Source organism: Stenella coeruleoalba (assembly GCF_951394435.1).
Source record: "Stenella coeruleoalba genome assembly, chromosome: 17".
NCBI lineage: Eukaryota > Metazoa > Chordata > Mammalia > Artiodactyla > Delphinidae > Stenella > Stenella coeruleoalba.
This window is the reverse complement of record NC_137163.1, coordinates 64981371-65006242: the sequence shown is the minus strand read 5'-3', so window position 1 is coordinate 65006242 and position 24872 is coordinate 64981371. Positions and strand designations below refer to the sequence as shown.

General features: G+C 37.8%; 1 protein-coding gene across 9 annotated transcripts in view; it reads right to left on the bottom strand.

Moving 5' to 3' along the window:
• EYA1 (EYA transcriptional coactivator and phosphatase 1) overlaps nucleotides 1-24872 on the bottom strand; it is a 561881-nt gene that overhangs the window by 82872 nt on the left and 454137 nt on the right. For 8 of the 9 annotated variants that reach the window (XM_079902475.1, XM_079902474.1, XM_079902479.1 and 5 more), the window contains 2 exons: nucleotides 13059-13141; nucleotides 12457-12643 (listed from right to left, as the gene is read on the bottom strand). The exons of the other annotated variant lie outside the window; for it this stretch is intronic. In XM_079902475.1, coding sequence (XP_079758601.1) covers nucleotides 12457-12643; nucleotides 13059-13141 — 270 coding nt within the window. The remainder of the gene's footprint in view (nucleotides 1-12456; nucleotides 12644-13058; nucleotides 13142-24872) is intronic. 9 annotated transcript variants of the gene reach the window in all.

Sequence of the window (24872 nt, the reverse complement as noted above, 5' to 3'; positions counted from 1 at the left end):
GTTCAGCTGACTTCATCCAGTGCAGAGCTAGGGGTAGACCTTACCCTTCACAGTAAAAGAAAAGTGAGGTCATATTTGGGTTGAAAAGCGGAGGGTAGATTGAACAGGGTTTCCTCTAGGCTTTGAGATGACTTCTCTCATTCTACCTGCCTTCTCTGCCTCATACACTTGACCGGACCTGCCTTGACTTTTCTCAGAGAGAGCATCACTTCTCTATGCCACAAGCCTTGCTTTGCAGTGATGAGAACAGCGTCAGGTGGTCCAGCCTCTGATGGGCTCCTGGATGGGGAGCTTTGGCTGCCACCTTCTCCCAGGGGTTTGGGGCTGGGGGAGGGGAGCTGCCCAGGACCCAGGCTTGGCCACATCAATTATGGAACCTGCACCGACTCTGAAAATATGACCTTCTTCTCTTTCAGTGTTTGGGAAATAATCCACCTATGGAGGGGGTGGATCCTGCAGGCTTTGGTCCATCTCCACTTTTCTCTAACTTATAGGACAGAACACGGAAAACTAAGCAGTTCAAATGTCATCACAGTGGACAGTGTAACCTACAAATCCAGACAGTATGATCTGAATGGGCGTGGTAAGTTGTCATTTAAATAATTATCTGCACACTATCTGGACTTCAGCTTCTTCAACAGTAAAATGAGGATGACACCATTATGAAGAGTAGGTAACGATTTTATGCTGCAGTATTTTGTACAACGTGTTAGTGCCGTCGTGTGAAGTGAATTGTTCAAAGTCACCTCCCTGGATTCAGGTGTCTTATTGGTAAAGACAGTCATAAAGTGATCTTCCAGCTTAGAAATGCTGTTCATCCTTCAGTGAAATGTAAGTATAGTTTAAGTTTGTTCTGATGGAAATGATACCATCACTGAGCTCATTGCAAAGGGTCTGTATCTCCAGCCTTGGATGAATATCCCTTCCCTGTCCTCTGTCCCTCACTCATTCCCATCTTCTGATGCTGAGGATAACTTTTACCTCCTTTATTAGTTTTTTCCCCAAACACTTTACATAAGAAATCTCTGGTTCCTGCATTCTTCTGGAGCGCTTTGCTGCTGCTCCTAGCACTACATTGTTTCAACTCAACCTTTCTTAGGTTTGACTGTTCACACAGAATGCTCCTTAAGGACAGAGAATAACCCTGTTGCTCTCTGTATCCCCACTGCACCTAAGAGTACTTTGTAATTAAGAGATGCACAATGATTAGCTAAGGGCATGTTGGAGAACATCGTCAAATCCTCATTTACAGGTAGCAGTAGAAGAAACCACGCTTTTTGCCCTTCCTTCAATTATGCAGCAGTGTAACAAAATTTAACAGCAAGATTAAGGAATAAATCTCAGGAGAAACATACTTCCTCTATAACCTTTCTCAACATCACAGCTGAGTCAAGGGAGGTAATTAGATGAACAAATGTACTGAAACAGACACATTAGGGAAAACACTAAATGAGAAGCTGGAAAGAAAAGGGATCCCTCAGAAAGAAAATTCTTAGAACGCTCAGAACATTTAAAATGTCATCGGGGATGGAAAAGAAAAGAAACTACAGAAGTTGAAAATGATGTCAGAGGTAGAGAAAATGAACTCTGACCTTTGGGAAACATATTACAATTGGCAACATATTTCTTTATATAAGTTAGCTGAACTGAAATGAATACAAGCCTATGAATTAGATGGGGAGGTATGAGACTCTGGGCAGAGAGAAGCAGAGATGGAGACACGTGTGCTCTTGGGAGGCTATTATTATGAGAATCCTGAAGAGGTTTTTGTGCATGCATTAACCAAAATGGCAGCATTTAAAAGATGGTTGTAATGTCGTTTGCAAAACAGGTGCTTCCTGAGCGTGAGTAGTTGTGATGATTCTTTTCTCTGGCCCTTATTCTTATTGAATCAAACATTTACATTCTTTATTTTATTTTCTGAGTAATTTATATCCTACCTTTCTCCAAAAAGGGTTTAAGATACACACCAAATCTATACACAATAACTCCACAGCAGTCTTTTAAAACAATGAACGAGGGCATGAGACGAAACACTGGAGTGGGGAAGGTAAATAAAATAAAGCTGGGAGGAGAGTGTCAGCACAGGTCTGCTTGCCCTAAGTCTGCAGTCAACACAGGCAGAGGCACAAAGACTCATGGGGCATATAAGGTGAGACGAACCAATTTCGCTACAGAAACGAGAAGGAAACACCTCATGGGACTGCTCATTGAGAGGGTGTGTATGATGCCAGGAACATACCCTCCTGGTAAATAAAACAGCACATTTCACAAGACTCTGACTCCTAAGGCTGATTACCCTGGACTCCATATGGCCCACTCGGCGCTTCAGAGCACAGAACATGGACGGCAGGCATCTTGCTTATCTTAAGGGTAAAACTGAAAATATCTAGAAGAACGAGCCCATTACTTACCCTTCTGGCAGCTAACAGAAGCAAGTTTCCACTTGGGTTTTAGACGGCAATGAGGGAGGAGGTTATACTGATGAGTCACTCGGAGGAGAGTGATTCTCGGCTGCTGGCTTGAGAGGAGGCTTGAACTTTCTTACTAAGTTAGCTGCACTGAGAATGGAAAGGATATTCCCCTATGAAAACCAAGAGACATGTCCAGGGACGATTCCCAGATGGAAGGCCGCAGCCCTGAGGGAAGGCCAGTGGCGTTCCTCAAAAAGCTAATTTAGGACCCACAGAGACCTACAATGTAACGGGCCAACAAGCCTCCAAAGTGACATGCCAATTTTAAACTGGGAGCTTTTTAAAGTGGGAGCTATCTATCCTGGCAACAAACAAACAAACAACCTCATCAAAGCCTTGAACAAATTACATTACATCATACAAGACTCTCAGTGAATATTACCTCATCAAAGGATAAGAGAAGACTTAAAGAAACTTTGATAACTTCAAGTGACCAGTCATAGAATCCTCCCACAAAAACTTGTGTAAAATAAGGCAAGGCAAGTATACTTGTTGACTAGTCTCATAGAAGTAACCAGAAGTCAGAGACCAGTAGATATTAATTCATTTTAGAGAACTGCTTTGATTTCTCTGTCTTCCATGACTATTGCTTCCCTTTCACGAATTACTACCACAGGTAAATTAGGTCCTCAGACAAGGTCTAGTGACTAAATTAAGAGAACTTTATCATCCCTGGAGTCAGGCCATCATCCACTCTCCAGTACTCTATGGAACGACCTCGTAGAAACATCTATCGTCCTCTCACATGCTTCAACCTCTGGCTTAAATCCCCGACAGCCATTCTACGTGAAGAGAACAGGTGAGACACACTTTGAGGGCTTTACCTCTGAAATAACCACAATGCGCAACGCACTACAGCGAGGCTGGGGACCTTGCCTTTCTTGTCACCTCTATGTCCCTGGCACCAGGCGCAGTGCCTGGCACACAGCAAGCACTTGTACAAGTCTGTTGAACGCATAGCTGAAGAAATGAATATCTGAAAGCCTAGTATCTGTCAGTCACTTTGCTGGCCACCACATAATTTCACTCCCTCGTTCATCTTATACACAAGAGTGGTATCATCCTCATTTCATAGAAAACTGATACACTAAAGAGCTAAGTGATGTGCCCAGAGTAAATGACAGAACCAGGATTCCAAGCCGGGTTAGCCCAACTCCGAATCCCTAGGTACCACTCCAGTTTCTCTCAATTATATTCCAAGGAAGTGTGTGGTGCCCAAGAGAAGTTCACAGATATGCCCTGTGGGGGTGGGTGGAGAGTGGTACCCAGGCAGGTGTGATTAGGACACTGTGCATTATATTCAATTCTCAGTGAGTATTACTGTATCAAAGGATCACAGAAGACTTAATGTAAAGGAACCCTGATAACTTTAAACCTGACATCTTGTGTCTCTAACTGATTCCACCTTGGAACTCATTAAAGGACATCCATCTCCATCTTCATGAGATAGCAGTGCTGCCTGGGGCAGTGTGGGAAAATCCATACCACGTCATATCTCCCAAGGCTGCCACTCCAACTTGCCATAAAGACATGTTGCTGACGGCAGGCCACGCGGCTTTGGAAAAATTTAACCTTTTTGGATTCCTTATTCATAATCAGTAGAGTGAAAGTCTTAGGCAAAAGAATCTATAAGGTCACTTCTAACTTTAAAGTTGTTCAACTGCTCCAGGGTAAAGTTACTCAAGTGGATTTGTAGATAGAAAAGAGTTGCCCATTTTCAAATCAGCTATGTTCTAAATATTTTTACATAAGCTGTCTGAAACTCAGAAACTATTTTCTCACAGAAACAATGGTAGACATGATTTCCAAACCAATCCATGATTATCAAGTCAATCAATAATCCAGGTGAAAACTGCACACACGCAACGTAAAACATTAGAAAACTGTACTCAAATATCGGCAGTTACGTAAAAGTGAAAAACAGAAAAATTTGTCTTACATAATGGTTCTGAAGAAAATGCAATTTTCATTTTATAAAGTTTCTAAAGGGGGTCACGTAAATATTTTCAAAAGTGTTGGAAGATGACTGTACTGGGTTAAGATGCCTGCTTTCACTTTAAAATGAATGGCTTTCCTTGAGACAAGAATATCATTATCCCTATACTTAACACTCATCAACCGTGAGCTGTGAGTGGAGAAATAAAGAAAAAAAGAAAAAGTTCCCAAGGTAGAGAATGAGGTCCTTGCAGGGAAAGGGAAAGGAAAGGGTAAAGGGCTGTTGTGAGTATCGTTTCCTAAGCAGGTCCACAGTAGGTAATTATTAAACAGGATAAATAGCGAGTAAGGACAGAACAGATGCAGGAAAGTGGAAGATAAGAAAGTGTACAACTGGTTGTAGCATCATTCGAGAGACCCACAAACTGATCTTATAATTCAGGAAATACAGTAAAAGATCACCTTAGACATATTACATACCATGTCCCTATAATTTCAGACAGACCTACGTTATTTTTATTAGCAAGTAGAGCTCATTCAAACATTGAACATATATTTAACTGAATGCCTCCTAATAGATGCCTTTGCTGAGTAATTATGCTCATATATGCTATGAATGATTAAAGAAAATGAACACCATATAGCTACTACCTTTTGTGACTCTCTGTTTACATTTTCATGTTTCCGCTTGTTTGAAATCTCAAACCCAGTGGTTTCAAGAAGCAGCATGCTTTCCTGATTAAGCACTCAAGTTTGAAGTCAAGCTTCCAGAGGTTAAATCCAGCACTGCAGCTGACCTCTCCTTAGCTGCCCTTGCCTGTAAAATGGGGATAATGATGACATCGCCTATTCTCTCGGACCTGGTAGAAACAAACTAAGTCGTGCACGAACAGTGCTTAGAATGCTGCTCGGTACACAGTAAGTGCTCAGAATATATTCGCCATTGTTATATTTGTATATGAAATATAAAAAACAACAAAACTACATATTGAATTTTTCTCTGTATATTACTAAGAGAAAAATGTAGGGTACAGAATAGTATGTATAGTATTCTAATATCTTTAAGGAAAAAGAAAACTAATTAAAAGTATACATACTTGAATATGCAAAAAAAAAAAGTGCTCAGGGGCAGGTGCTACGTCTATGTTTATATAAGCAAAGTGTATCTGTAGAAGGATACACAGGAAACTCTGCTGAAAGAAACCAAGGAGCTGGGTGTAGAAGATGAAAGGGGTTTTACTTTTCTCTGTAAACCCTCGTGGACCTTTATAATTCTATCCCATGCTCTTTTGTTAGTATTCAACAAATTTAAAAGACATTCATTAAACTTAAATTTTTTTTTGGCTATGAAGCTAGGAATAAAACTGATAGCCATTAATCATCAAAATTACTTTTATTGAAAAGTTAATCCCAAACTTATCCACTAAACCATTCAATCCCAATTAAATGAGGTGGAGGGATGGCAAACACAGGTAACTTTCAAGGTCCTTTTCCCCTGCAATCTCCAATTAAAAAATTGAATCAGTAAATTCTGATGTCCTTCAACTTAAACAAGGGAACTTATTACATTGATTTGTGTTGGCCCCATAGGATGCTTAATACCAATACTTTACTAAAACAATGACTCAATTAGCTACAAAAGAAGATGAAATAATAAATGTTTGGGAGGTTAGTAAACTAATTTAATTAGCTCTATAATGTATGCTTTCTGATTTTTATTATTTATATTCAAATCATCTGTTATGTAAAAATATCAGAAAGAATGACATACTGGAATCCAAGTGTACTAAAATTGACTCTATAAGGGATCCTGAGCTCATGCCAGCTAACTGAAAAAATGAGTGAAACCAGTAACGAGGCACAAAATGGGTAAATGCTAAAACAGTGAATTTTTCGCTTCTTAGAAACGAGTCCCAAATTCACAGGTATGGAAATTCATTTTTATTACATTCCTGGCAATACAGAAAAAGAGTGAATTTTATTTCCAAGAATTTTATAATCTCATTAAGGTTAACGCTGTACATCCCCTGGGGGTAAAAAAAAAAAAAAAAGAAAAAAGAAAGAAAACAAATTCCATCAAGACAACCAAACACAAGAACGCCAAACAAACATCTGTTTTGTTTTCTCACATCTCAATAGCCTGGTTATTTCAGATACAAATATTTGTTTTGCTGACAAATGTTTCCAAAATGTTAGTTAAAATTGTTTTGCTGAAATAGTTGCTTTTCAAGCTGAACACATTGCAAACTCTTCCAAAGTCCACAAGGCATCTGTGGAGCAAAAATATGGCCTAAAGATTTGCAAAACCGCTCACTTGGCAAAATATAGGAGTCAAAATGGAAGCTTACTGCAAACCTCAGGATCATATCTATAGCGAACAGACATAGACATGTTAGGTAGTATAGATGTGGCCCAAGTTTCCTACATTCACAGGGAAGACTGCCGGCAGTTTAGTTTTTCATCCTGTCACACTGAATTCCTGTGAGAGCTCAGAGCGCTCCTGCCACTTTGCACAAGAATGTTCCCCTGTTTTTCATGCGCTTTGCTCTACTTTCCTGGGCCTTGGCAAGGATCAAAGAAGTAAAGGGAACAAATGGTTTCCCATGCATATTGAATTCCCTCTTATACTGATTTTTCCTCTGTCACTTGAAATTCAATATTGGCAAGATTCCTGTACATCACCTTAACCAGTAAATTGTCTGCATGCAGTCAGAGCATGAAAAGGTAGATTTCAACATCAAGTTTTTTGTAAGAAATTCAAATGAACAAATCCTTTGAAAAAGGAACTTTTCTATAGCATCCGTGCTAAAATTCGTTCCTAATACATAATTAGCTTTTATTTCACATTAACCTAAAATGATGATTTATCATTTATTTTCATCCCTCTCTCTCTGATTGCTTTGTACTATTTTAAAAATACAATGTTACAGGTGAATAGCCCTTTCATAAGAATTTGGCCTCAAAATTCCTGATTAAGTTAATAACACCTAACATTTACTGAGCATTCAAGAGCCATGTGCCTCTTTTTCCTCATCTGTAAAATGGAGACATATAGTACCTAATTCATGGGTATATTTATAAGGTTGAAGGTAATATAATGTAAAGCTCTAAACACAGTAATTGTGTTTTTATTATGTATTATTATTATGGTCACTGTCATAATTATTATGAGATGTTCTAAGAGATTTTGGACAAAAAAAAATGTTTTCAAGCCAAATTATTTAAATATAGCACAGTAATTGGATTACAAATGAGTGTTCATATTTTGACATATGATAAAGAAAAACATTTTTTAAAGAATGGCTTAAGTGTTCTTTTGATAAACATCAATTAAAAAATTCCTTCATGAATAACTCTCGAGTGTTAAATTATTTTTTACCACTTTTTAAAAAATACCACTTTTTTTAATATACTCTTTACACTTCAGTGGCTAGGAGGGATGAGGGTTTAGATATTAGTACAAAAGGGAAACATCCTAAAATGTCTTTTTCTTTTTTTATTTCTCACCTCTATGTTTTTAAACATAGAAGAAAATCAGTAACTTTGCAAAGAAAAATATTTTAAAAAGAAATTTAAAAGAAAATTTTCTTTTAAAAGTTTAAAAGAAATTTTAAATGAAATCCATCATTTAAAAATTAAAGTAATATTGGATGTAATTTTAATATTACTTAGATTTGGATGAGGAAAAAAAAAAGAGTTGACTGTGACCAAAATTATCTTATATAGACAGTAGAATTGGAATGGACCATGTAATAATACCCTTCTCTCAGAAACTAAACACATTTTCTAAGAACTGAAAGCCATTTAAGTAGGAGGATGTGAATAACTATGACTGTAACAACGATTCTTACTGTATACCATCAAATTTCTAAGATTTTTCTCTGATAGGATGTTTATAAATATACACCTCTTTGAAAGGGAGGGCTTCAATGGTAATGAAAATAAAAATATTTTGAACTAAATGAAAATGAAAAAAAAAACCCTATCAAATATTGTGGTATGCAACAAAAGCAGTGCTTAGAGGGAACTTCATAGCATTGAATGTGTATATTAGAAAAGAAGAGACTTAAAATCAATCATCTAAACTTCAAACCTTAGAAAACTAGAAAAAGAGGGGCAAATTAAATCAAAAGTAGGCAAAAGAAGGGACTTCCCTGGTGGCACAGTGGTTAAGAATCCACCTGCCAATGCAGGGGACACGGGTTCGAGCCCTGGTCCGGGAAGATCCCACATGCCGTGGAGCAACTAAGCCCATGCGCCACAACTACTGAGCCTGCACTCTAGAGCCAATGAGCCACAACTACTGAGCCCGCGTGCCACAACTACTGAAGCCCACACACCTAGAGCCTGTGCTCCTCAACAAAGACAAGCCACCCCAATGAGAAGCCTGTACACCACAATGAAGGGTAACCCCTGCTCGCCGCAACTAGAGAAAGCCCACGTGTAGCAACGAAGACCCAATGCGGCCAAAAATAAATAAATAAATTTATATATATATAAAAAAGTAGGCAAAAGAAATACTAAATAACAGAGAAGCCAATGAAATTGAAAACAGGAAAACAACAGAGAAAAATCAATAAAACTAAAAATTGGCTCTTTGAAAAGGTCAATAAAATTAATAAAACTCTAGAGGGTTAACCAAGATAAAAAGAGAGAAGATTAAACTTACTAATATCAGAAATGAAAGAGGGGGTCCATCATTAGCAAGCCCATGGACGTTAAAAGGATAATAAAAGAATATTATGAACAACTCTATGCCCCCAAATTTTCTAGATCATAACATTAGAGAAAACCTATGGTTTGGCAATGAGTCTTTAGATACAAAACCAAACGCATGTTCCATGAAAGAAAAAAAATGATAAGATGGAGTTCATTCAAATTAAAAACTTCTGCTCTGCAAAAGGTAATGTTAAGAGAATGAAAAGACAAGACAGAGACTGGGACAAAACAACATCTGATAAAGGACTTGTATCCAAAATATACAAAGAACTTTTAAAATTCAACAATAAGAAAACAAACAACCTGATTAAGAAGTGGGGAAAACATCTGAACAGATACCTCATCAAAGAAGATACACAGATGGCAAATAATTACATGAAAAGATACTCAACATCATATTTCATTAGGAAAATGCAAATTAAAACAATTAGATACCACAACACACCTATTAGAATGGCCAAAATTTGAAAACTGACACCACCAAACCCTGGTGACGATGTGGAGCAACAGGAACTCTCATTCTTGCTGGTAGAAGTGCAAAATGATACAGCCACTTTGGAAGACATTTTAGCAGTTCTTATCAAACTAAACATACTTTTACCATACAATCTAGCCATCAGACTCTTAGGAATTTGCCCAAATGAGTGAAAACATATGTCCATACAAAAACCTATACAAATGTTTATAGTAGCTTTATTTATAATTGCCAAAATTGGAGGCAACCAAGATGTCCTTCAACAGGGAGTGGGGAGGTTGGCACTGCTAGCTGAAGAGTAGGCACTATTTTCTTGAATCCAATAAGTAAATTAAAACATTGGTGAATGATCAGATAAATCTCACTATGTTTCTCAAGTATATGGATTCTTACATATCTCCAGATGATGTAAATTGTATTTTATTAAGACAGTCAATGCATGACTAATAAACTCATTTTTTTTAAATGAATGCAAAGGCACTGTTTTTAGTTTTTAAAATTTGAGAGTAAGCTTTCATATGCAAGTTATGTTATTTTTAATGTATTACACATGCCTAATGAAAAGAGGGTAAAGTTTTCAATATTTAATTACAAACATATTAAAATAAGTTTTGAACTTAAGATTCATGAGGAGGTACATATTTATAAGTAATACTGCATAATATCACGGACTTGAAAGATTACTATTGTTCATACCAATTTTAAAATGCACAATTAAAAATAAATGAGTCCCTACATGTTTACCCTGAAAAAGCCTTACAAGGCTATCTTATTTGTTCATTATGACATAACGATTCTATGAACAATAAGGAACAGATATAAAGTATGGAAGAACTCATGTACTGTGGATTCATCTGTACTGCGTAATTCCATGAAACTGAAAGGCAGAAACCTGGTCATACATAAGATCAGATAATGACTAGAATTTAACTTTCCAGTTTTAGAAAATACTGACTTTAAACCCAATAGACTATTAAAAGAAAAAAACCACCTGAAATAACTTCAACAAAAATAGACATTCATTATTTTAACTATTTTTTATTTCAATCTTGAAACAAAAACATTAGGTTATATGTAATAAATCATTCCTTCTAATTCGTTAGTTTAATGATTTTTAGGTACTTTATCACCAACACTTACTTTTCATCAAGAAGGATAAGTCTATAATTTTACACATGACTAGTAAGAAAGGAAAGTTAATGCCAAACAACTTAGGCTGAATCCACAATCTTACGACAAAGTTTAAAAAATAAAAAAGACTAAATTTTCCTTGAATTTTTAAAGTAATCCACATTTCTTTTTCAATGTGTAAACTCACTGAACTTTCGACTCCTAACTATGTAAGACAAGAAAGGCTGATCCCTACACATGCGTTTTAGTGGGAAGTGGTGAATATAAAAAAATCTGAAAAATATTATTTTCTCCCCATTTCAATTCATTCCTATTCTGTAGCCATAAAGATACTGAAATTGAAATAAGTACCTAAAACACTAAGCATGTATTCAAATAAAACCTAAGATAGATCATTCAATCTTAAAATAAAATTATATATACCTTTCAAAAATTATAATTTCGCATTGTTTCCCATCTGGCGTGGCTTCGTGCCCACTCATCCCCACTCTCTCACACAGCATCCCTTTTATAAATAAAATTCACTCAGAACAATGTCAAGTTTCAGAGATAAAGTTTTATATGTCCAAATGGCCTTTTTTTAAAGCTCTAATCAACCTTAATTTAAGAAACATGATTAAGTCTTCACCAGTTTGTTTTATTCTGTTCTCTTCACAACCAAAATGTCATGAATTAAGTAAAATTATTCTGCTGTCTCCTTTTCTCAATCTCTTATTCCACAGACCCTAAAGAGTTTTTCTATTTCTCATTCACATAGCTATCCTCATTTCAAAATTCCTTCTGATCCTTGAGAAGTTTGCACGGACCCAGATGGTTCATGTAAAACACTGGGATACGATGGACAGTCCTACCAAATCAAACTTCTAAGGTTTCTCAAACCTTAGAAGACTAGAAAAAGAGGGGCAAATTAAATCAAAAGTAGGCAAAAGAAGGGACTTCCCTGGCGGCACAGTGGTTAAGAATCCACCTGCCAATGCAGGGGACACGGGTTCGAGCCCCGGTCCGGGAAAAACATTCTAGTTTTCTAAGTGCGAGAGAAAACGTAAGAAACCTAGTTAGAGACCAATTCAGGAAATTAAGCATACAATACTAAGAGTTCCAGAAAGAATTAATGGAGGGGAAGAAATGTTAAAAACATAGCAGATAAACTTCCAGAGATGGAGAGACTTGCATTTGAAAAGGCCCCTCAAAGGTTGTGCAGGAGTATAAGAAATGCCCACCCTCAGATACATTGTTAAAAAGTTCACAGCAAGTCAGGAGTGGGAAAGGTTAGGCCAGGAGAATCACTATTTTCCATGATCAACCCTTTGATGCTATTTGATTTTTTTGAAAAACATTAACTGTTTCATGATGATAAACATTAAATTCGAGGTGATGTCTTTTATCTTCATATTCATATGTCAACAGTTATAATTATAGGTCAGCATTATAGCTAAACATTTATACTTATGCATCTAAAAAGCTATATATATCTTGAAAACTGAGTATAGGTACGACCAAACCAAATCTCTATTTCATGTACTTTTGAAGTTACGCACTTTGTACTAAAATTTTTAAGCAAGTAGAAATAAAGCTAAGGTCACCGTCATGCTACTTGACTTAAGGCCTTGCCAAAACTTGTCAAAGGCGTGCGACCACTGTCCTGAATATATGACTGGGGAAAAATGCATCTCAACCACCAGAAACATAGCGTGCAGGACTAATAAAAATGCACGTAATTACCTGCTGTGGGATCTGTCACTGCTTGGCTGGTGATGCCAGATGGCGGTTCCTGAAGCTGGTAAGTGGCATTCGTGGACGGCGTCGTTGGGCTGCTGTTGCTACTTGTCATGTAATGTGCCGGGTACGGCGAGCTGTTGTAATACTGTGCATACTGACCCTGGCCAAAGCTGGGATACGATGGATAGTCCTAGCAAATCAAACCACACAAGAGCAACCTGTCAGAATACGGCTGCTGCTTAGCGTTTTCAGAACGTAACCGTGAATGTGTTTGCACTTCCGTCTTCTCTGACTTCACAAAGGGACACACAAGCACACGCTGACTGAAGTGAGCAGACTTGCAAACCAGTTTTATGTAAGATCAGATTCCCTCTTCATATTTCTATTCCATGATTTCTAGGTAAAATTCAACCAATCTGAGAACCAAACAACTCACCATATAGAACCGCTAAAGAGATTTTTGAAGGAGGAAAAAAAAAAAAACTATTAGAAGGCTTAAGAAAGGTCTCGCTTATAGTGTAATATAAATGGACCTTTCTTTACCTAAGAAACTCATCTGTTGCATTTCTTTAAATTTCAGAAGTTAAACTGGCTTTGAAAATTACCTGCTGTGAACTGTTAAATCCAGAGGAATTCGTGAGTGAATTATTTCCTGTATATAATCCTGATGATGTTGTAAAACTGCTACCTAAAAAATGAAAAGAAATATGGTTGACTAAGCCATGCCAAGTAATGTGCCTATAGGAAATTATTATTTAGATAAAGCAGGGTTGGAGTTCACTGCAAATGTGTTTGGTTTATCTTTGAAACCAGAATCCATTGCCATGGCTAAAATTTTGTTTTCTTAAAATGGTTGACAATTTTAGTTTCACTATACTACAAATAATTAAAAAGTACAGAGGTTTACATTTCTGAGGACATGAGGAACTCATATAAACTATGGACAAAATTATACATTTGTGCAAAAATATTAGACACTGAGCTTTCCATTTCAATTTGTAAAACACACCAGGATTTTTCATGTCTTTACATTAAATACGCTTATTGTAAAGTAACAGGATCAGATTGAATGATCTTTAAAGTTCCTGCTAGCTCAAAAACTATGATGCTACTTCCAAAGATGCAAAATGCTTTCCAACTTGTACTTGCCATTTGAATGGCCACCGAAAAAGCTGGTTATTTCATTTCACAGAAGAATGAATGGAAGCACTTGACGTATTTGATAAAAACAAAGATCAAATAGGAACATGACCAGTGTTTTATGTATTACATGTGCTGTGTAGGCAACATCCTGTTTGTTGAATGTCTCTGTGTCAAAAGATACAGCAGGCGTTGTACAGGATTCAAGCCAAAGAGCAAATCTTGGTCCCCTCCTTCAATGGATTTACTATCTTACTGTTTAACCACGCAAAGTGACAACACACCATTTTCTTCTTGAAGTATAGTTGATTTACAATGTTGTGTTAATTTCTGCTGTACAGCAAAGTGATCCAATTATACATACATATACATTTTTTAATATTCTTTTCCATTATGGTTTATCTCAGGAAATCTAATATAGTTCCCTGTGCTATACAGTAGGACCTTGTTTATCCATTCTATATGTAATAGTTTGCATCTGCTAACCACAAACTCCCATTCCATCCCTCCCCTACCCCCCAACCCCTTGGCAACCACAAGTCTGTTCTCTATGTCTTTGAATCTTTCTGTTTCCTAGATACGTTCATTTCTGTCATGTTTTAGATTCCACATATAAGTGATATCATATAGTATTTGTTTTTCTCTGACTTACTTCACCTAGTATAATAATCTCTAGGTCCATCCATGTTGCTGCAAATGGCATTATTTTGTTATTTTTAAGGCTGAGTAGTATTCCATTGTATATATATACCACATCTTCTTTATCCATTCATCTCTTGATGGACATTTAGGTTGTTTCCATGTCTTGACTATTGTGACAGCACTGCTATGAACATAGGGGTGCATGTACCTTTAATAATACACTATTTTTGATGAACATTTTGGCAAAGATTTTTGAAAAGATCAGGGACTTGCAAACGTGTAAAAAATGGCATTCATACACAACAAAATGGGAATTTAAATAAGACAAGCTATTGGGCTATTTGGTCATGATCAAGAAATTTTATATATCATTTAACCCAGCAATTCTATTGCCAGGCTATCTAAGAAAATATGGATTTATACAATGACGTAGTTAGTAAAGATATTCTTCAGTGTTATTTCTAGTAACAAAACATAGAGAGCATCCCCAAGTTCTTAATAGGTGTTATTTGGAAAATGGAATATTATGAAGCTGTTGAAATAGTATCATAATGACGTTTAAAGACACAGGAAATTTTTTCATACTAATTTGTTAAAATAAAAACTAAAGCAACAAAAATGTTCTTTGTGATCTCATTTGAAATATTTTTAAAGCATAAAGTATTTCCAGAAAGCACAAAAATCTCAATCTATGGAGGGGTGCAATCTATGGTCACATAATATTCATGGAGCCAATGTACATTTTTCAATTTTCCACTCAGAACTGTGTTACTTCTGTAAACAGAAAAACCATCTTTTTAAATTAAAATTTTATGGCAAATGAGCAGTCTAGGCAGTAAGTGCATGGGCAGTTTAAGGAGGACATCTTCGATGCGAACTGCCTAGTCACAGATGCCTTCAGGTACAATGTGGTAGTTAATATATGACAATTATTTACTTGCTACTGAACATTGAAGTACTGGCTAAAGAGTCAGAAAACATAGAGTTTCCAGTTCATTACTTATGAGCTGTTTGGACTCTGGACAAATCACCTAACTGCTCTAAGAAATAATTTCCCTAGCTGTAGAAACTCTATTTCATAGGCTTCCTAAACAGATCAAATGAAGTAATGTTTTGGAAAACATAATGAACAAGCCACAGTGACACACAAATGTTCGGAACCGTTACCGTTTAGTCCAGTAAACGTTTCTAAAATTCTCCACCGTATTTATCTTTTCCCTCTTTTGACTTTCCCAAACTAGATAAATATGACTTAATCTCTTTGCATATCTAAAATTCTTTTCCTACTTATTTATCAAGCATCTACGCACTTTGAAAACCCAATCAGAGGATTTGTTATTTTTGGATGTAGGGTATCTTTTTTGGTAGGTTCCAGTACTTTTTTGTTCAGCAGTTAGTTGTGATTCCGGTGTTCTTGTAAGAAGAGGTGACAGCACGTCCTTCTACTCCGCCATCTTGAGCTAATCTCAAGGATTTGTTACTTTTATTAAGAGGGGAAAATATTTCCTAAGATGGTTTTAAATGTAGTTATTACAGGCTCATATTTGAGGTTTCCTCATTTGTAAATTTTAGGAACATCGGTTGTTCAAAGTGCCCAGAACACCTATCACAGATAAGCTGCGAGCTCTCACACAACTAATACTTGTTTCACCACAAACGCAGGGGCAACAACAGACAAGCTTTTCATATTAATGATCATTTGCACGTGGCAACCACATACTTACTAAGCAAGTATTAAATGTAGGGCTTGTGGTGATAATTACATGAGGACAGAAGATACAGGCTTGGACCTCTAGGACTTACCAGGTTAACATTAGTTCTGTTTTTTTTCTTTTTAAACACTGGACTTCATGGGCATATGACTCATTCATTATTTGTATATCAGTGAACAATTAACATTAAATCTATATCTATACCTATATATCACAAACGTATAATGAGCATTTAAAAAATTCCTTATAAAAATTCAAATTTATTCTGGGTAAGAGTGTGAATATCAATACTTTTGAAAACTGTATTATGTACATTTTATAGGAAAAATTACTTTGGGTTATGACTTGTGACTTTCATTTAAACTACACATTTCTGAACAATAAATAGTGACCTCAATAGTCCCCATCCACCAAGAAAATGAAGTAAGATATAGAAAATATATTTTAAAAATGGACGTTTTTATTCCATAACTTATTCCCTGGAACAAAGTAGAAAAGACCATGGAAGCTATAATGGCACATATAGGCCATTGGGGTCTGACCAAGTAAATCACTGTTCAGTACTCTAAACGGTACCCCAGTGACTCCCCAGACTTCACGCTACTTCGACGGCTGTACGTTAGCTGGAATTCCACATAAGTTATACTCATTTACTGGCTGACTGCAGACTGAGATTCCATTCCATTTCACATGCAGGAGTTTAACAGCACTCCAGTGGCCTACAAGACTTAACGCAACTTCCACGAGGATCTAACTTACGTCAGGCAGAGATGGACATGCGGGAGAATTAGGCTCAGGCAGTATTAATTTTTAACCCCAGAATCAGATCTGCAGGGCTGCCCACCCGCCTCCACGGAGGACTTAGGAAATAGAGCTGATAACTTTTAGTCCAGGCCACCAGCACTGGATTTCTTCAACAGCCTGCTTCCTGGTCTCCTGCCCATCTTCCGGCCCCTACAGCTCATTCTCCACACCAGCAGTAGAATACTTTCTCTAAGGTGCATATCTCATCTTCTCACTCCCTTGTTAAAAAAGTAACTGCCCCTTATTAGCCTCAGGATCAAATTCAAACTCCTTACCAGGGCTTATTTATTAGGCCCTACTTGGTCTGACTGTAGTTTTTCTCTTAGATTTCTTTGATCTCTTCCCAGAAACTCCCAGCCCTCACCCACCCAGATACACATTCCAGCCTCATACAAGGGAAGCAACACGCGGTTCTCTGAAGGTTACTCTTTGCACCTCTCCCTCCCTCCCCACTCCCACTATATCCTGGCTAACTTCTAATCAGCTTCCCAATTCAGCACAGACTAGAAACTCCTTTCCTCAGAAAAACCTTCCCTGAATTCTCCTCTTCTCCTCTTTCCTCCTAAGCCTGGGTTACTGAATTTCTCTCTGTCTCCTGCTCCTTCTCTGTGATGTTTATATTTTATATATATGACATATATGAACAATAAAAATGGAAAACATGCATTGAATACTTACTATATGTTAGGAATAAGTTCATCTTTCACATGCTTTATCTATCAAAATAACTTGATACTATAGGGAACCAGAGGGTTAGGCTAGGGTAATATAGCTTCCATGGCATGGAAGTAAAATTAAACATAGCTCCGTCTGGTTTTAGCGTCTATACGATGCTCTCTCATGTCCTCTTACCCTGTTCTCTGTTGCTTTATGGGAAGATCTGAAGTTTACTAAAGTGTTCCCAGGGATCATTCTACAAGGATGAAAAAAAACAAACAAAAAACCCTAGGAAGCAAACATAGAATCAAAATAGGAGTGACAAGAATAATTATACTTAAAACATATCAAGGGCTTACTCTGAGCCAGGCCAAGCAAATATTTTACATGTTACAACTCACGAGCTCTCACAACCACCCCTCAGGAAGGTACTATTATACCCCATTTTACAGATTAAGAAGCTGCCCAAGATGACAAGCAGTGTGGCAGACCTGGGGTTCAATCCCAGGCCATTTGGCTCCAGAGTTGAAGTTCGCCGTGTATTGCCTCTCAAAGTAACCAGGGTTCTTTTTCCTTTAATATATATTTTTTTAACCAACGTATTCAACATATGGCTAACTATCTGCCACGGAATCACCAGGAGGTGTTTGTTAAATGGCACCAATCTGGGCCCTTCCCCAGACACAGAAATCACCATCTTACTGAGGCAGGAGGGGTAGGACGTGACCTGAAAACCCACAGGGTTACTGAACACCTAAAGTCCCTGATTTCTAGCCACTATGTTTTAGTACCAATTCAACTGGTGTTTCAGCAACTGCTTCAAAAACCCCCGCTAGTATAAGTTTTGTTTTTACACTAAGAAAGTAATCGCACTCACCAGGAATTTAAAGAATGGAAGCGTCTCAGGGACTGTTTTGGGTATTTGTGGCCCTTGAGCTGGGCTAAACAAAGCTCATAGGGAGTGAAGGGTCTGAGAGCTGATCTGATGCAGATTGGGTGCCAGCATTACCAGGTGAATTTCAGCGAAGCTTAGAACACCACAAAGGCAAAATAGCAATGACACTGCTCCTAAGAAAGCGTCCGTGAGTAGCTACTAAACCCACTTCCTACTCTACACAGGCCTGGGAGACGAGGCACATTTGTGTAGAAGGCCACCACGTACCAGACTTAAGCATGTATGCTACAGGGGAGAAAGGGCAGGACATGACGAGGAAAAACAGACCTCCTTCTTCCATTAAGATCCTTCCTCTTGAGAGTTTCTGTTCGATTCACAAGAGTCTTCACTTACAACGTTAGGTCACAGAATTAGGCTTAGCATTGAGAATTCATTTATCAAAATAATATAGAAGTATTTTCCTTCCTAGATCCAAAAGATTTTACATGAAAAGTCACCTCTAGGTAAAGAGAACAGAAATATTCTATGATAAATTGTTTTACATTTTATGTAACAAATCATGAAAATTCCCCAAAGTAGAAAGAATTCCCATTTCCAATCCATTATTTCTCACTCAAGGAGTTTGGCAGAGATTGGTTCAAATGGAGCTCCAATAACGCCCAATAGCATTCTTGGTAGAGTTTGGAATTAAGTTACCTTCCAAGCAGGGTGGCAGTGGTGATACTTTCTCCCCCACTAGTGAAAAGGAAATCTTATCTGTTTAAATAGTTTACTATTGTGAAAAATCATAGCCATCCTTCTTTTCTGGCATGGAGGGGAGACACTCATTTCCAGACTAGAACACTGGAAAAATCTTTCCTTTCAGAACTTCTCTAGGAGACAAAATTATTTTTCATTCCATTGTCTTCTTTTTAAAGTTGAAAATTTTTATATTCTGAATGGGAAGATTATATAGGTTATACTATGAAAAAAAAAAAAACCTTTCCAAGTTAGTTCAGTCCACAGCAACTACCGGCACATCTAATTGGCACACTTACTACTCTAGAGGGTGTTGTGGACCAAAAGAAGCGGGTGTCATGAGTCTATCCTTTGAGGAAAGTTAAAAACACACAATCTCATGAAAGCACCACGAAGAAACATTAGCTTGTGTTATGTACATGAGCACCACGAGTTCCGACATGGAGCTGCTCAGTCAATGAAATGAAAACATCTGATTAGACTGAGAAGGACAATACACAGAAAATACACAGAAAATGTCAAGGAGCGTGTTCCTGGTACACAGTGAGTATAAACTATCCAAAGGAGAAGATGTGAGAGTGAAAGGTTTATAGGGAAGTAGGGAAAGAGACTAAAGGTAGGTGACAGAAGTTTCTTGATCATTTAAGAAAAGGATAACAGTTCAGCAAAATGACATTCTTTATCAGAAAAACCCAGGAATCTGAATATTGATCATACCAATATTAGCATATTGGGACGTGGGAAATGTTATGATTCTGATTTTCCTTTTAAGGATTGGAGGAGGTGTTATAAATGCAAAGATATTTTTGTTTATATGACTGGGCCTGGAGATGGGGGTGGGTTAGCGTTTGGGGTGGAGAGGTGGGGATGGAGGTGCCTGGGAGAGGAATATGCTCACCAAGCTACTTTCCAAGGCTTGCCTGTCCACAGCTCACTACATGAATTCAGGATGGGGTCCCCGCTATCCTGAAAACGCATCTTATTCATTCTTGCTCCTCTTATTTAATGCTTCTCTCCGTCAATCCCCATTTCCCATCCTTCATGATCTGGCTAAGGTCCTATCTTCCCAATAAGCTTTCCCTGACTGTTCTTCTCTGCACTGATTTTACCTTCTGGGAACTCGAGCTCACTAATAATTGATACCATTGTTCTCAGAACAGCCTTCATTGGCCTTGCTTTTATCCTCACCGTAAGTTCCTTAAATTCATGTGTTTTACTTATTCACCTGTCTCACATGGACAAGGAGAAACCACGTCTGACTTTGAAGGGTTCGTGTAGGCTCCAGTAGGAGACAGAACTGGTACTTGAGTTTCAATCCAGGATGGTAATGACAACAGGGTCCAGTGAGAATACGACTGTCATAAAGAAGCAGGTGTAGTAACAAGAGGAAATCTTTCCACAATTATGTGTGTGAGTGTGTGTGTGTGTGTGTGTGCGTGTGTCTGGTAATGATGGCAGAAGGCTGTTTGGAAGAGCGATTTGAAGTCTCATCTCTCAACTTCCTTATGTGTTTGGCAATGAAAAAGACAGTGGGGAAAGGAAAAATAACAAAATAATAATTGTTTATTTCTCAGATTTTATCTAAAGGACACACACTTTACTGGTTTCTTTTAAACTGGATGATATATGAAGGCCTAGCTTTAAAAATTAGATTATAGGGGCTTCCCTGGGGTCGCAGTGGTTGAGAGTCCGCCTGCCAATGCAGGGGACGCGGGTTCGTGCTCCGGTTGGGGAAGATCCCACATGCCGCGGAGCGGCTGGGCCCGTGAGCCATGGCTGCTGAGCCTGCGCGTCCGGAGCCTGTGCTCCGCAGTGGGAGATGCCACAGCGGTGAGAGGCCCACGTATCACACACACACACACAAAATTAGATTATAATCACTACTTTAGATGTAAATTACATGAAGAATATTAAATACAGGACTTAGAAGCACCTTCTGGAAGGATTTAAAATATGTCTGAATTTCCGGAAAGAAAATCCAGCAGGGTTTTAAATCAAATAAAATATTAAATTAATTAAGCATCATGAATTTTGAACAGCTCATAAAATATCACTGATCTAGCTCAGATATTGGTATTTCATGGGTACATGAATGAAAATAAGAGCCTTGCTTACAGATGAAAAATCTCAAATTTAGAACGCAATAACATCCTATGATTTTACAGTCCATTTATATTTCAGTATTTCCACATCCATTGTCTCAGGTTATTTCCCACATCAGTATGTGAGGTAGGATCCTTGTCAGAGAGAGAATGGTGATTTCCTGGCCCAAGGACTCTGAGTTAGGGATTGGCCATTATCTCCACTTCCAGGCCACCATTTACCATTCTACCACACAAAACGCACCCTTCAGATGCTCTGATTCAGCGATGCTGAAAGTGAATTATATATTGTAAAAAGTCACATTTTTAATTTAACTTCAATTTTTTATTATTGAAGTAGAGTTGACTTACAATGTTGTGTTAGTTTCTGGTATACAGCAAAGTGATTCACCTACACACATATATATATATTCTTTTTCATATTCTTTTCCATTATAGGTTATTACAAGAATATGGAATATAGTTTCCTGTGTTATACAGTAGGTCCTTGCTGTTTACCTATTTTATATATAGTAGTTTGTATCTGCTAATCACCTATATGTGGAATCTAAAATATGATACAAGTGAACTTACTTACAAAACAGAAACAGACTCACAGACATAGAAGACAAATTTATGGTTACCAAAAGGGAAAGGGGTGGGGAGGACAGAAAAGCGGTATTAATTTTTCGCTGGACAAACATCACAGACACACAAAGGGTAGAGACAAGGGCATCTGAGAAATTTCATAAATAATGGTCTCATTTCTAAAAGACTTCTTCATTGTAACTCTTTTGAGGCTGGTGAATAATTTTAAAAGGAAATTATATAGTCACCCAAGGATAGTGATCAGAAATATTGGCTTTCTTCTTGTCACCATCAGGGGTTGCTATAGGGAAAAGGTGGTGGTCTCGTCAACCAACCGTAACAAACAAGAAACAGTCTTGCTAGAAGACCCTGTGTGGCCACCCAGTTCTATAGATGCTAAGCGATTGTAGTTTAAAAATAAACCAACCCCTCCAAACCTTTATTAATAAATCCTTACTACTGTTTCATAGTGAAGAAGAACCCAGCCTATGTTGATTTATAACATGATTTAAAATATCAAGTCAAAGTTTTGTGTGTGACTTAACCTGGAGAACACTGCCCAGCTATAACTTCAAAAAAAAAAAAAAAAAGGGTAACATGTAGGTCAAAGGTCTACTGAACAGAGAACAAGGACTCACATTAAAACCCAGAATCCCAGCCAACATAAGAATGCTGGAACCTGCTGGGGCCTGTCTGTATTTCCCATGTTTTAGAGCATTTTCTAGCACTTACTCGGCAAGCAGGATGCTATCTGTCCCTCGTGTATTTTCACAGAAGTCCATTTGCTTTCCTTCCCTGGCCTCTTTGCCATGGGCTATGTCCATCATCGGGCGCAATCTATGTGGCAGAAGTCAGTGGAGCTCCCTGCGGAAAAGCCTCTGAAGGCCAGATGGGCTATTTAAAAGCAAAGTTTTCCCCTTTTCTTACAAGAAGGCTTTTAAATGACCAAGGTTTCCTTTTTATCTCAGTAATAGTTTTTCTATTTCAAAGACAATTTGTAACTAGGGTAATAAAGACTACAAAACCTCGTTATTTATCTTTCTTCATCTATTTCTCTATATTTTACTAAAAACCAATTCATACCGACAATAATTTGGGTATTGATCTCTGATTAATTATCGCTATTACTGGATTTCAAAAGATCTCCATACAATTTTCAACACTTGTCATTTGAAATAACACAAGATGCCAAAAGAACTGAAACAAAATGTTACTGTTAAAAAATCAACTTAAGCCAAAAAAAAATTCTAGAATGCAAAAAATATAAATGTGAGTAGAATGGCAAAGCAATTAAGAGAAATTGTGAACATCGGTGCAAGCTGCAATAGCTTTTCTCCAATTGTAACTCTCATCTGTCATTTTATGCCAGAAAGTGCACATCTCGAAGGCTTTATCAGAGCAGATTATTAAAAAGGTTTAATAAATATTTTCTTAAAACCATATATTTGAAGTTAGGAAAAATACCATTTCTATAGATAATGAAAAAACTTTAACAGTACATTTTGGTAAGCAGTTTCGAGGTTCTAAAAAACTAATAAACTGAAAGACTTCAACTATATATTTGAAAAGCTATAGACAGGCAGACCAACGGAAGTCGGGGTGGTTGTCCTTATTAGATTATTATTGGACGGTTCCCGCTTCATAACGAGCCCCAGATCGGCGAGGTGCAGAGAACTGTGGAGCTGTCACCCTTCAGCGTCCCATTAACAAACCCCTGTCCTTGTTTTTTGTCTCTCCTCACTGGTTGGAACTCCAATCTCTCTAACAGAGCAAACAACATTATATACAAAGACGGAGTTAGAATTCGTGTGATTTTCTCCTTTAAAAGAGAGCAATAAAACCGAAAGGAAAATAAACCAAGCGGGGTTTCCAGAGCCCTCTGGGTTTCGGGCATGCGCATCTGTGTAGTCCCTCCCATCTATCGTGGCAAATCCTGACACCTTCTTGCTGCAGAATGACAGGAATATCCCCACCTCACTGCTTCTCTGGGGCACTAAAACACTCAGAAAGGCATTCCACACAACCACCGCGATTCTGTGATGTCTCCATCCAGCTCCCCCTACTAGTGTGAACACAGGGGAAGACTGCTTTGAACAAACTACGATAATAAAGTAACCAAGGATTTTACGATGCTAAATTCCAAATTCGTTTCCCCAAATGAAGAGAACTAGAGTTCTTATGAATCTTAACTTCCAACTGCTATTGTGAAACAGACCTCTCCACTCCCAGCAAAACATTTGTATATTTCAGACATACTACCAAATAAAATGAAAATATGAGAAGAGATGGTCACCCCCTGCAACTGTCGATCAATAGAACTAAGTTATTAGGGAAACCTGGGTTTGCCTCAAAGCTGAAGCTTAACCAGTTAAGAGACCAGACTTAACTTGAATTACTTTTCGTGTGAAAATTGTTTGCACTTCCTTATCTCAAACAGATTGCTAAACAAAATGTCATTTTCTTCCTATGACTCAGCCTCAAAATTTTGAACAGTTTCTTGTTTTCTGTGGTTGATGGTACTCTTAAGTCTATAGTGTATGGGACGGGGGGGTGGGTGGGTAAATGAATGAATGGGGATGCCAGCAATAGGTCTGGAACTTGTGTTTTTAAGAAATTATAACTAAAAGCTTGATTTCAAGTCAGATGCCTCTTTTACATAAAAGGAGAATAAAATTTGCTTATGACAAGCTTAGCAGATATTCTGTGAAACGGGTCAGTGAATCATAGGCTAAAGCAGTTTCTCCTAAGTTTCTTGCCCTTGGTACATGTACGCACGCACGTGTGCACACACACACATACACACAGACATACACATAAACTCACACGCCCCCCCCCCCCTTCATTCCTGTTGTCAGTGCCCTTTGATTGGCAGCATTGAAAACACTATCTACAGGATCTGCACGGTTGACCCAGGGGTCTCCAGGCACCCTCTGTCCGTCCACACTCCCTCATTCAACTCACTCATTTGCATGTTTGTCAATGGCGTGTGAAGAAAAATCTCACACCATCCAAAACTTCTTCCAGAAACACTGAAGCTGACCCTGGGGAGCAGGCAGATGTCAAAAACTACCAGCAAGGATTTCACTTCCTCAGGGTGAACTCTACAGTTGTCCACGAACAGAAACATCTTGTCTTTCTCTGTAAAACTTAAGTTTCTAATCT